Source organism: Octodon degus, unplaced genomic scaffold (genome assembly GCF_000260255.1).
Source record: "Octodon degus isolate 3935 unplaced genomic scaffold, OctDeg1.0 scaffold00002, whole genome shotgun sequence".
In the NCBI taxonomy this organism is placed as follows: domain Eukaryota; kingdom Metazoa; phylum Chordata; class Mammalia; order Rodentia; family Octodontidae; genus Octodon; species Octodon degus.
Window position 1 is genome coordinate 26,151,153 of NW_004524578.1, and position 12,794 is coordinate 26,163,946.

The 12,794-nt window shown below is 37.2% G+C and overlaps 1 protein-coding gene across 1 annotated transcript in view; it reads left to right on the plus strand.

Moving 5' to 3' along the window:
* Window positions 1-12,794, plus strand: part of Ubr1 (ubiquitin protein ligase E3 component n-recognin 1) — a 188,172-nt gene that overhangs the window by 93,747 nt on the left and 81,631 nt on the right. The window contains exons 16-22 of the mRNA XM_023712531.1: window positions 1,041-1,102; window positions 1,479-1,586; window positions 3,062-3,127; window positions 3,639-3,740; window positions 4,616-4,679; window positions 8,194-8,318; window positions 11,692-11,744. Of these exons, the coding sequence (XP_023568299.1) occupies window positions 1,041-1,102; window positions 1,479-1,586; window positions 3,062-3,127; window positions 3,639-3,740; window positions 4,616-4,679; window positions 8,194-8,318; window positions 11,692-11,744 (580 nt within the window). The remainder of the gene's footprint in view (window positions 1-1,040; window positions 1,103-1,478; window positions 1,587-3,061; window positions 3,128-3,638; window positions 3,741-4,615; window positions 4,680-8,193; window positions 8,319-11,691; window positions 11,745-12,794) is intronic.

The following is a 12,794-nucleotide window of genomic DNA, read 5'->3' on the forward strand; positions in this document are numbered from 1 at the left end:
ATGTGATTTTATTTTGATTCAAGTTTTATTTTAAAAATACTTAGAATATCCCATAATGGTCATTATCAAGACATCACATAATAACACGTACGGGGGCCAGGTAGAGGGCTCAGTAGAGTAAGTGCTTCCCTGGCAAGTGCAAGGGTCTGAGTTCAATCCCCGGTTCTGCCAGAAAAACCAAACAAAAAAACAAGTACTGGTGAGGCAGCAGGGAAAAGGGGAAACTTCTGCACTATTGGTGGCAGTATAAATTAATATAGTCACTATGGAAATCAATATGGAGAGTCCTCAAAAAACTGATATTATGCACCTGTATGTGTACCAACTCCACATAAGGAGTTGTCATTATGTAGTGCAAACATGTATTAATAAAAATAAAATCTGAAAAAATAAAGATACTTAGAATAGTTTGCACTTATTTTGATAACAAGAGCAAAATAAACATCTGGAGAGGGAGTATATTAGTTTTTTATAATGTATAAATATACCTTGCACAATATAGGATTTTAAGTGTTTTGGTAATACTGTGTTTCAGAATTAAATGTCATAAGTTTGCATTTTAGACTGTCCTTTCTAAATTTAGTTCATGTGCTTTTGGGGTGGGAGAGGACATTGACTGAAGCCAGGGCCTCACAGACACTAGGTAAACACTGTACCTCTGAGCTCCACAACTAGCCTGGTAGATATATACTTAAATAACCTGTCTGTCTTTTTTTGTTGTTATTCCTCCTCCTCCTCTTCTTCCCCCTCTTCCTTTTCCTCTTCTTCATCCTGTTCTTCTTCTCCTTCACCTTCCTCCTCCTCCTCCTCTTTTTCTTCTTTTTCTTGAGACAGGGGCTCACTGTGTAGTGCAGGCTGGCCCTGAACTCACTTATGAGTGAGCCTCAAATTCACAGTGATCCTCCTGGCTCAGTAATCATAGTGCTGTGATTACAGGCATGTGCTACCATGCCTGGCTAAATCCCATTGTTTGGTATATTAACTATAAACATACTGACTGGAGTTAATTGCATTCTCATTTTCTTTTTAAAAAAATTTAGGTCTTCATGTACGGTTAAGCAGACTGGGTGCTGTTTCAAGACTGCATGAATTTGTACCTTTTGTAAGTGACTCAGTTAAGCATGTATTTGCTTATATCATATTTCTAAACACTCTTTTTTGTTGACATGAAAAGAAAATATCCTGACCCAACTATATATATCCCACTGAAATATAAATCACAAGAATCTGGAAGCCGGGGCCAGGGAGATGGCTCAATGGAATAAGTGCTTCCCTGGCAAGTGCAAGGGCCTGAGTTCAACCCCCGGTTCCACCACACACACACACAAACAAAAAAAAAAAAAGAATGTGGAAGCCATCCAGTTCAGACCTTCCATTTTACTGATGAGAAAACCACTGAATAAACATGTAGTGTCATCACTGAGCTACACCTTGGCCCTGCAGGACATAATGAAATTGACCTCCATCTGTTTCCGCAGGACTTGCAAGTAGAGGTGCTAGTGGAGTATCCTTTGCGTTGTCTCGTGTTGGTTGCCCAGGTAGTTGCTGAGATGTGGCGAAGAAACGGGTTGTCTCTCATTAGCCAGGTATGGTCAGGTCTGTTACTCACATTCATAAAATTGTTTCTGTTTTATACAGTTTTATCCCATATCCCTAGGTCTTGCTCAGTGTGTACTTTTATTCTCTTGTATAAATTCTTAAGAATGAAAATTTTAAGGACCACATAATGTTCTCTTTTCATCCTATTTATTGCTTATCTTAAATTGATTAAAGAAACTATGGTGTTTTAAGTAGACAGATGAGCCGAAGGCCAGTGAAATGGGGAAAAAACCAAAACTCAGCACAATCTTAGTTTCAGTTTCTTTTTCCTTAAGTTTGCCTCTTATAAAAATTGTCATAATTGCCTATCCTGATACTGCCAAAGCGGTCTTGGTCATAAATGTCGAACACTGTTATTCCTTTGTCTCAAACTAAGCCCATGGTTTGTCGTGTTTCTCTAACAGCGCTAAACTACATTGGCCCCACCCACTAGACCTGGAACTAGAACTGTATTGCTATTCTTCCCGCCTGCCCTTTGGTGTCCGTGCTTGCTCATGTGCTGGGTGCCCAACCTGACCCCTGATAAACTTGCTTGTTTCTGCATGCAGCCTCCATGATGACTCAATTAAATAAGTGCATTTGCCACAACAACAGTAGTGCCACAAAATTTTTATATATTTTTTGTTTGTATTATTTTTTTTTCCTCTTTCATTAGGAGTTTCTCATTAACATAATTCTTTTTTAAGGGATACCTTACTTGGAGATCGTTAGTCTTCACATTATCTGTCTTAATCAAAGGCTACTTTATAATTTTTCTTCTATTTTAGAGCATATAAAGAGAAGTACTTTCCCTAAAAGATGGGGAAATAAGACTCATAAAGTCACCACTTGTAAGAAAAATGGTATTATAATTAAAATGTAGAAATTGATTTACTTTTATTGAAAAAGGTATTTTAAATTTAAAGAAAATAAATTTTTTGTTAAACATCGTAAGAATAAAAGTAGAGCCTTTTGGCTGGGGAGATAGCTCAGCTGTCTAAGCGTCTGCCTGACAAGTGCAAGGACCCAGGTTTGATCTCTGGTACCACATGCCATGCTGGCCACTGACACTGGGCATGGTGGCACGTACTTGTAACCCCACCACTGGGGGCGGCTGAGACAGGAGGACAACTGTGAGTGAGACCCTATATCCAATAAATAAATAAATAAATGCAATTAAAAAAATTTTTTTAAAGTAGAGAACTTTTTAAATGTCAAGGTTTTTTGTTTGTTTGTTTTTTTGCTGGCAATGGAACCTGGGCCATTGTGTGCTAGGCAGGCATTTTACCACTGAGTCACATTCCCAGTGTCAAGTGTTTTCATGCCATACTTCTTACAAATCCCTTAAAATGATTCATAGATTTACAACTTTTTGCTATCATGAGGTTCTAGGGGTTTCTAACTGAAAGCTTTTAAGAGTAGATTTTGTTGAGAATTTTGTTTGAAATAAAATGTCTTAGCATTTACCTACCTTTATTTATAGGTATTTTATTACCAAGATGTTAAGTGCAGAGAAGAAATGTATGATAAAGATATTATCATGCTTCAGGTACTTGTTTAAATTACTTTTCATGTTTATGTCTTAATCTTCCTTCTAAATTTATTGTTATGAGACAAGATTATAATTTATTTTTAAAATTAATTTTAGTGATACACTTTAGATATATATCACATTCACCACAGGGGATTTGTACCTGTGCATAATATATCTTGATTCTGCCAGTTGTGATGGTGCATGCCTAGAATCACAGAACTTGGGAGTAGGCTGAGGCAGGAGGATCACTGGAGTTTGAGCCCAGCCTGGGCTACATAGTGAGTTTAAAGCTGGTCTGAACCACATGGTAAGACCCTCACTCAAAAATCTTGATTGTTCTTTTTCTCCCATAGTTTATTTTCAAGTTGAATTTTTTTCACCATTAAGCTGAATAGGATGGCAGAGAAATAAGAGGAGGCTGCTACATTATTTTCTACAATCTTACTCTGTAGTTTTAAGTGCTACTAGAGGAAAAACGTTTCTGTGTTTAATATAGAAGAAATGTGATAATGTACTTCATTCACAGATTGGTGCATCTTTAATGGATCCCAACAAGTTCTTACTACTGATACTTCAGAGGTATGAGCTTGCTGATGCTTTTACTAAGACCATATCTACAAAAGACCAGGTGAGCAAGAGCAAGTGACATGTAAATTAGTCTGAGGGAAATATTATTGTACTGTTTTCAAGTTTATATCTTTATGTTGGCCCTGTGTATGTGTTGGTTCTATGTCCACAGATTCAACCTATCATAGACAAAACAATAACAATAACAAATATATATATATATATATGAAAAATTTTATCTGTACTAATGTACAGATTTCTCTCCTTTTCTTGGTCTCAAACTAGTACATAGTTTTTATATCATATTATGTGTCAGTAATTTAGAGATGATTTAAAATACTGTGAATACACACACACATATACACACAAGTTCTTTTCACTTCAGAAAAATTAGACGATATAGATCACCAAAGGGAAAAATACCACATGAAATACTGCTTTCAGAAGATAGAGTGCTAGTGGGCCATGGGTATAGCTTGGTAGTAACGGTGCCTACCTAGGAAGTGCAAGATCTGGGGTTCAATTCCTAGTACCAAAGGAGATGAAAGAGAAGGGGGCGAAAGGTATTGCTATCTTATTTTTAAAGCAAAGCATATCCTTCTGTATCTCCTGTTTTGTAAATCTGCTGTCTGGGTTTAACAAAATGCTATGGTTGTTTCCTTGTCATTAAATAAATATGCAGCTGTACCATCATTTTTGTATCATTTTAGCTGAGTGGGGGCCAGGGGTATAGCTGAGTGGCATTGTTTATGTGCAGGGTGTTGTGAACATTTTTGGATTTGGTGTCCAAAAAGAAACTATTGGCCTCATAATTTATATTGCTGTGCTCGGAAAGGAAGTACTAGACTGGAGGGATTATGAGTCTGATGCAGAAATGCATGCTTTATGGAGTTTTGGGTTCTTACGTAGCTAATTTATTTGATTTCAATTTTACAGGATTTGATTAAGCAATATAATACATTAATAGAAGAAATGCTTCAGGTCCTCATCTATGTTATCGGTAAGATTAAAACAACGTTTTGAGATATAACATAGGTTACTTTTTAGAGAGAATGTTAATGAGGACTGTAATTGATTGTTTCACTCTTCAAATACTACACAGACTATTAGAGATTAATGTGATGGATTTGACTGATAGATTTAGAATCTCACCTTTAAAGGAACACAGGGCCGGGGAGATGGCTCAGTGGAATAAGTGCTTCCCTGGCAAGCGCAAGGGCCTAAGTTCAATCCCCAGTTCCGCAAAAAAATAAATAAAAATAAAATAAAAGAGCACATATCTTATATTTTTAATTTTTAATGCCTTATTTATGATTCTATGAACTTTAAAGTTCTAGGATATGAGTACCCAAGATAGAAATATATTTTTAAGATCCTACTCATTTAATACTAAAAATCACATAAGTATATGAAACCTAAACATAACATAGTTCTACGGAAAATTATTTTTGTAATGTTGTTGTATAAAATTATTTGCACAGGGCCGAAAAGATGGCTCAGTGGAATAAGCGCTTCCCTGGCAAGCGCATGGGCCTGAGTTCAATCCCAGGTTCCGCCAAAAAAAAAAAAAATTATTTGCACAAATAATTTTGAGGTTAGTTAGGGAAAGAAAAAAGTTCTTTGTTAGAAATAATGTTTATCCGGACCAGGAAGATAGCTCAGTAGAATAAGCGCTTATCAGACAAGCACAGGATCCTGAGTTCAATCCCCAGTACCGCAAAAAAAAAAAAAAGAAAAGAAAAGAAATGAAAAGAAAAGAAATAATGTTTATCAAGTTATGGCATTGACCTTCAGAAATGTGTTTTGTATTTCAGTGGACAGTAATATAAGTATTCTTTCAGTAACAACTAAATGCATACTACATCATAGTCTTGGTTGCATTTATTGCCATTGTATTGTTCTCAGCTTTCCATTCTGGCTTCAGTTCACTTTTTTTTTTTTTTTGGTGGAACCAGGGATTGAACTCAGACCCTTGCGCTTGCCAGGGAAGTGCTTATTCCACTGAGCCATCTCCCCGGCCCCCCAGTTCACTTTCATTTTCATAGTTCCTAGAGCAGATTCTAGCTGTAATGTTATTTGTCAAGGTGCTAGTTGTAGGACCAATTGTTTTTCTCATTACAGAATGTTGTAAGCATTTCCAGACTATACTCTTTTGTCTAGGATATGCCAGGAAGAAACTAACAACACCACAAAAGAGCAGATAGATTAGGGCTGGGGGACATAGCTCAGTGGCATAAGCACCTGTCTGGCAAGCACAAGGTCCCAAGTTAGATCCTTGGTACCAAGAAAGAAAAAGAAAAAAGAAAAAAAAAAAAAAAAAGGCAGTTTAAAAATGTTTAAAAGTCAAGCGGAAGACCCAATACTATTATGGATTACTGGACTCTTAGAATATTTTGCTGAGTTAACACAGCTATAATATTCAAATGACGGAACTAAACAAAAAAGGGGATACAGATGAATGTCCATTTTGTATCTGTGTATTCAAAATGGTTAGGATAGATATACAGTTACATTCTCTTAATAGAGGGATTTGTTCTAATAGTATTTGTAAATAGGATATCATGTCTGCATCTCGTACAGCAAATAACCACTAGGAAGACAGTATGCAATGTGTTAATTATTGAAACTGTCCTAATGATTTGATTTGAAACTGTCTCATTGCTATTTGTCTGTCAATAAAATTATGGAAAAAAGTAAAAATAGATACTATACCAAAAAAAGTTTAAAAGATATCAAAATTGATTAGTTTACCAAACCATAAAAACTGGAAGAAAATTTTGTGTTTGCTCTTGACATAATTTCATTACTTTCAGAAATAAATATTTTTGTTTAAAAAACATTATCTCTGTTTCCCATAAACATTATAATGGGAAAAGCATTAAGAAATAGCAAAGGGGCCGGAGATGGCTCAGTGGAATAAGTGTTTCCTGGCAAGTGCCAAGATCTAAGTTCAATCCCCAGTTCTGCAAAAAAAAAAAAAAAAAAAAGAACAAAAACAACAAATAGCAAAATATTTGGATTAGGAATCACCAGCTCTAACTTGGCCTTGCTATCAACTGTCACTCATATTGTTTGACCCTTAGATTCTTAATTTTTGGAATATGGACGAAATCTACATGATCATTTTGTTAGTTTGTGTATTTAAGACAGGGTCTTGCAATGTATGAATGTACTGAGTTGTTATGCTATGTCTGTTAAGCATGAGGTCCTGAGGTACCACACAAAAAAAATCATATTACTGTTTTTTTCATTTGACCTATAAAGACATATTTAAGTATTTTGGGTTTTTTGTTTGTTTTGTATTTTAGGGAAGGGTCTACAGGGTGTTCAGTATCTCATTACTAAATCAGACTCATAGTGATCCGCCTGTATACAGCCTTCCAAGAGCTGGGATTACAGGTGCATGCCACCATGCCCAGTCTCAGTTGCAGTCTCAGCACACCCTGGGGGGGGGGGCGGGGGGAGGGAGCAGGACCTGTATGCCAGGCCCAGGGATTGAACCACCAGCCCGCCCTTTAATCCACTGAGCTATTTGGCTGGCCCTTGGTTTTTAGTCTTCACTTTGCTGGTTCTTAAATAACTATATGAGTGTGCAGCCAAAACTATGTAAGGACAGAAAGGAAACAAGACTTTAGTTCAGTCACTGAGGGAGCCCAGAGGAGCTGCTGCTTTAGTGTAGGAGCTTCAGAAGCAGCGACGAGCTGATAGCTCTGTGGTTATTTGTAACTCAAGGACATGAGAACAAAGATGTGGAGGAAAGGCATTTAGAACCTGTTGTATAGGAGACAGGTCAGAATGGGATGGTTTGGTACCGAATGATTTGGTACATGAAACATCTTGACCTAGCTAAAGCAATTTTGTCAGGGTACAGGGGACACAATGTCCAAAGCAAACATCTCTGAGAACAAACTGTTTTTAATTCTGTTGACTATAGTCCTGCAGATTCTACTTTAAACCCTAATCTTGTGTTCCAGGAATGCTAAACTGTTGTTCAGAAAGCCTTTTTTTTTTTTGGTTTTTTTTTCTTTTTATCACATTTACTTTAAATATGCCTTTGTCTGGAGTCTCATCACAAATACAGACAGGTATTTCTTTTTCTTTTTTGCAGAACTGGAGATTGAACTCAGACTCTTTTGTTTTTCGTTTGTTTGCTTTTTTTTTGAGACAGGGTCTGAAATTCACTATGTAATCCATGCTACCCTCAAACTTACAACAGTCTTCCTGCCTCAGCCTGCCATGTGGTGGGACTACATGCACGTCCTGCCATGCCTGGCCAGCAGAGAAAATAGTAAGGAAGACTTGGAAAGAAAATCTATTCAGTGATGGCCTGTGCTCATTCATATGCCATCTACCTTGTTTACTCTGTGTGTGTGTGTGTGTGTGTGTGTGTGTGTGTGTGTACCTAAGATGCCTAGATACTCCTACAGGTTATGCAGTGTTTCTGTTTGTCTTTCTGTAAACTCTTGTTTAGAGCTGGGACTTCATTGTTCTACTTATTCTTTTCATTATATTAGGAGAGCGGTATGTACCTGGAGTGGGAAATGTGACCAAAGAGGAGGTCACCATGAGAGAAATCATTCACTTACTTTGCATTGAACCCATGCCACACAGTGCTATTGCCAAAAATTTGCCCGAGAATGTAAGTCTATCTTTATTTTTTCTTGATTCACCTTAAGATGGCATAGCTTGTTTTCTGTTTAATTGGAAGCTTCTTCAATTTTCAGAATATTTTGAGCAAAAGGTAACATATTTTTATCTCATCTCTTAGTGGTGTGAATGACTTTTTGCTTACTTTAAGTAGTATTTCAGGGCCAGGGAGATAGCTCAGTGGTCTAAGAGCCTGCCTGAAAGCACAAGGACCTGAGTTTGATCCCCAGTACCACATGCTGTGCCAGCCCTGTGCTGTGCTGGCCACTGAAACCGGGCATGGTGGCACATGCCTATAATCCCAGCACTGGGAAGCTGAGACAGGAGGATCACTATGAGTCTGAGCTGTGTAGTGAGACCCAATACCAAATAAATAAAACATTAAGGCTTTGTATATGAAGAAGCTGGGTGTAGTGGTACATTCTTGTCATCCCAGCACTTCGGAGGCCAAGGCAGGAGGATTGCCAAGAGTTTCAAACCTGCCTGGGCTACATAGAGACTTCAAGGCCAGTCTGAATTACATAGTGAGACCCTGTTTCATAAAAACAGAAAGGACAAAAAGAAAAGAAGGAAGAGAGAGAAAGATTGGAAGAAAGGTAAGTCTGAGAGAACTGGGCAGGGCTGGGAGAGCCACCAGAGAATTGTGCAGATCTGATTCTGCCAAAGAAAATAGGAAGCATATCAAATAGAAGTGTTCTATAGAAAAAATCGTCTCATAGAAGAATATAGTAGTGGTCCCTAGTGACAAAAGCAGCTGTGGCCAGATAGCTAGAGATTAGGTGACAGGTACCAAAGTGTATAGGTAGATTCCATCCCTGGCACCACGTGCTGCACCAGCCCCACCCCCTGGCGCACTGAGCCACTGAGACCAGTCATGGTGGCACATGCCTGTAATCCCAGCACTCTAGAGGCTGAAAACAGGAGGATCATTACAAGTACGAGCTGCGGAGTGAGACCCTATACCAAATAGATTTAAAAAAAGAAAAAAACATGTGCAGGTAGATAGCAGGAGCTAGTTCTAGTGTTCTGTACCACAACGGACTACTGGTAACTGTACAGTGATTTATAGTATACTTAAAAATAACTAGGAAAAGAGCCCAAAGATTCCCAACACATATAAATTACAAATTTTTGAGTTTAGAAATGCGAATTATCCTGATCTGATCATTGCACATTGTGTGAATATACTGAGTTGCTGTGCTATGCCTCATAAATATGCACAATATTGTATATTATATTTTTTAAAAAGCCTCCTTCTCTTGGGCTTGGCACTTGGCCATTGGCGCCTTCCTGAGTCTCCCAGAGCAGGCCTTGCTATCTTGGTATTTCTACCTTACTCCTTGTCAGGGACATCTATGGGAAGCTTGGCCTGAGTGTGTCCAGGGTACAACAGTTGAGTCCTGTGGCCCTGTATGCTTCTTGTCAACAGAACATTTATGCTTCCTCTGCTAGGTACAGTGTTTTATAGCCACAGCAGGTGGTGTTTATATATGTATGTATAGAAATTAACATAATATCCCTAAAGAATCTGATTGTCACATTTTTCTCCTTTCTCCTTTTAAGATTTGAGTATGAGTTAGAGCAGTGATTTCTTTTTCTTTCTTTTTTTTTTTTTTTTAATGGCTCAGGCTGCCTTAGGAGCAGGTCTAGTAAGGTACATGGACCTGGGGATCGAACCGCGGTCCCCTGCACCTGACAGGTTTGCCCGAGCAAGCACGACTGAGCTAACCCCAGAACAATGATTCTTAAAAAGAGAATTATGGTTATCTTTGCCATCAAAGTTTTCAAAAGAGGTGCAAGAATGATAACCTGTTACCACTGGTCTTTTCCCTCTTGCCCTGCCCAAATTATATGTATCTGTTTCCAGTTTTACTGCTTAATGATTCTCATGATATTTATTTGCCATATCACCTCAAAATTTTTGAATGTCCATCTACCAATTCTGTGATTAATATCTTTTAAATGTCAGCTTACAGTTTCCCGTAGCATCTTTCTAAGCAATAATTTCCATGGGATGGTAAGTTTGATGTTCGATGTCATTTTCCCCTGATATATTTGGGTAGGGGGCACACCAAGAATCAAATTCAGGACCTTGTGCTTGCCAGGCAGGCACTTGTGCCCTGAGCTATATCCTCAGCCCCCTGATATGTATTTAAAAGTTTTAATAATATATAACTATGTGATATCTAAATAATTTCATGTATTACTTGTGATACATATACCATACTTTGAAAAAAAGTTTTCAAACATTTTGTTGCTACTTTTTCTGAAATTCATTTTCTTTACAAAAGAGGTTGAGTTGGACAGAATAGCATGCCCCTGTAGTCTCTGCTACTTGGCCAGCTGAGACAGGAGGATGACTTTGAGCCTAGGAGATTAAAGCCAACCTAGTTTGCAATAAAAAATAAGCCGGGCATGGTGGTCCATGCCTGTAATCGCAACACTTAGGAGGCTGAGGCAGCACTGATTTTGAGGACAGTCTACACCTCGTAGTGAGATCCTGTCAATCATTATCATCATAATAATAATAATTTAAAAAATAAATTTTGAGATAATTTTTTTAAAACTGAATAAATAAAATATAAAAGATAAGTGATTAAATTTCCTAGGTTTTTACGAGATTATAGGTATTTATAAGCAATATCTATAAACTTGTAGTAACTTCACTAGGCCTTATCCTGAACTATGAAAAAATAGTGTTTTGTTTTCAAGGAAATGTTTAGGCCAACCAAAAAAAAACCTATTATAATTACAGAATACATCTGGATATCTATACACATATTGTGATAGAGAATTTGAATTGGGTCCCATTTATCATGGTTACCTTGGATTTAGAGATTAGTAAAAGCATGAGCATGTCCCCAAATGTGGGTAATGACAGCACTACATAAGCAATGTTTTTCTTCTTTGAACTGTTGGCAGTGGGTGTGTGTATATTTCTGTGTGTGTGCACGTGCACACATGCATATACACACAGGGATGCATATTGTGGAGGTTGAAGTCAAACATCATTTCTTCCTTATGTAATTTATACCTAGATCTTAACTTCTAAGAAATAAGTCCACCAAACACAGCTAATTAATTATTGTTAGATGTAATGTTTTATACTGAAAATTGATTTTGTAATTTTTATTTGTGAGGTACTTTCAAAATGCAGTTATAAATGTATTTTAGCTGGGCATGGTGGTACAAACCTGTAATCCCAGCTCTGGGGAGGCTGAGGCAGGAGGATTGCCACAAGTTTAAGGCCAGTTTGAGCTACAAAGTGGGTTCAAAACTAGCCTAAACTACATAGTGAAACCTTGTCTCAAAAAAAAGTATTTTAATACATGAAGATAAAAATGCTAAAAATATTGTTTCAACAGGAAAATAATGAAACTGGCTTAGAGAATGTCATAAACAAAGTGGCCACATTTAAGTAAGTACTTAATGTTTATAATTCTTCTAAGGATAGATTGATCTTTTTTCTTACACTTTGGATACTTTGTAGAAGTCTGAAGTTCTTGCCATATTCCCAATTCTAGGGATGGGATACAGATTGGAAGTGTTCGGATGACAGCCAGACAGTGGTACTGAGTGCGTGTTTGTTGAGGACATGAGTGGGAGGGGGTAAAAAATACCTGTTTGTGATATGGGTGATTTAGATAGCAGATTACTAAACTTTTTCTTATTATTTGGAGCCATGACTATTCATTGTTGTGTAAATTTTTATCTTCTTATTTCATAATTTCTCCAGGAGAATTAGAACAAAATTTATAAATCTTTCATTCTTAAATGAAAATAAGATTTTTTTTAATTTTTTTTTTTTTTTTTTTTTTTGTACCAGGCAGGCACTTAAGCCACTGAGCTATCTCCCTGGCCTGAAAATAAGATTTTAATTCAATTAGTTCTCAAATTTAAAAAACTCATACCGGAGTGAATTTCTACTTACTCTATTATTATGTTTATAGATAAATTACTAGGTTCATTTAACTTATAAAATAACCTAGAGCTTTTCTTAATGTTCTAATGATGTTGAGTAATATAGTTGACTTTAAGATTGAGGCAGAAACTTGAAGCTGTTAAGCCAAAAGAAATGTTTCAGAGAGAGAGAGAGAGAGAGAGAGAGAGAGAGAGAGAGAGAGGAGGGGAGGGGAAGAGAGAGGAGGGGAGAGGAAGAGCTAATAGGGAGAGAGCTAATATATATATATGAGAGAGATGCATGCACCCAAGAGCGAGCACTAATATATTTTGTCCCTGGTGCTTTTCTTTAGAATCCTGTAGAGAAGACTAAGCACTGTTGTCACGTACCATTTCAGTATCTCCCTACCATTTTAGGTTTGACCTTAGACAACACCATGTATGATAGTTTAACAATCTTTAGACTCCAGAGTCTATAAAAGAAGTCTGGACCAGGAATTTAGCTCAGCAGCACAACACCTGCCTGGCAAGCGTGAGGTCCTGAGTTCAATTCCCAGTTCTTTTTTTT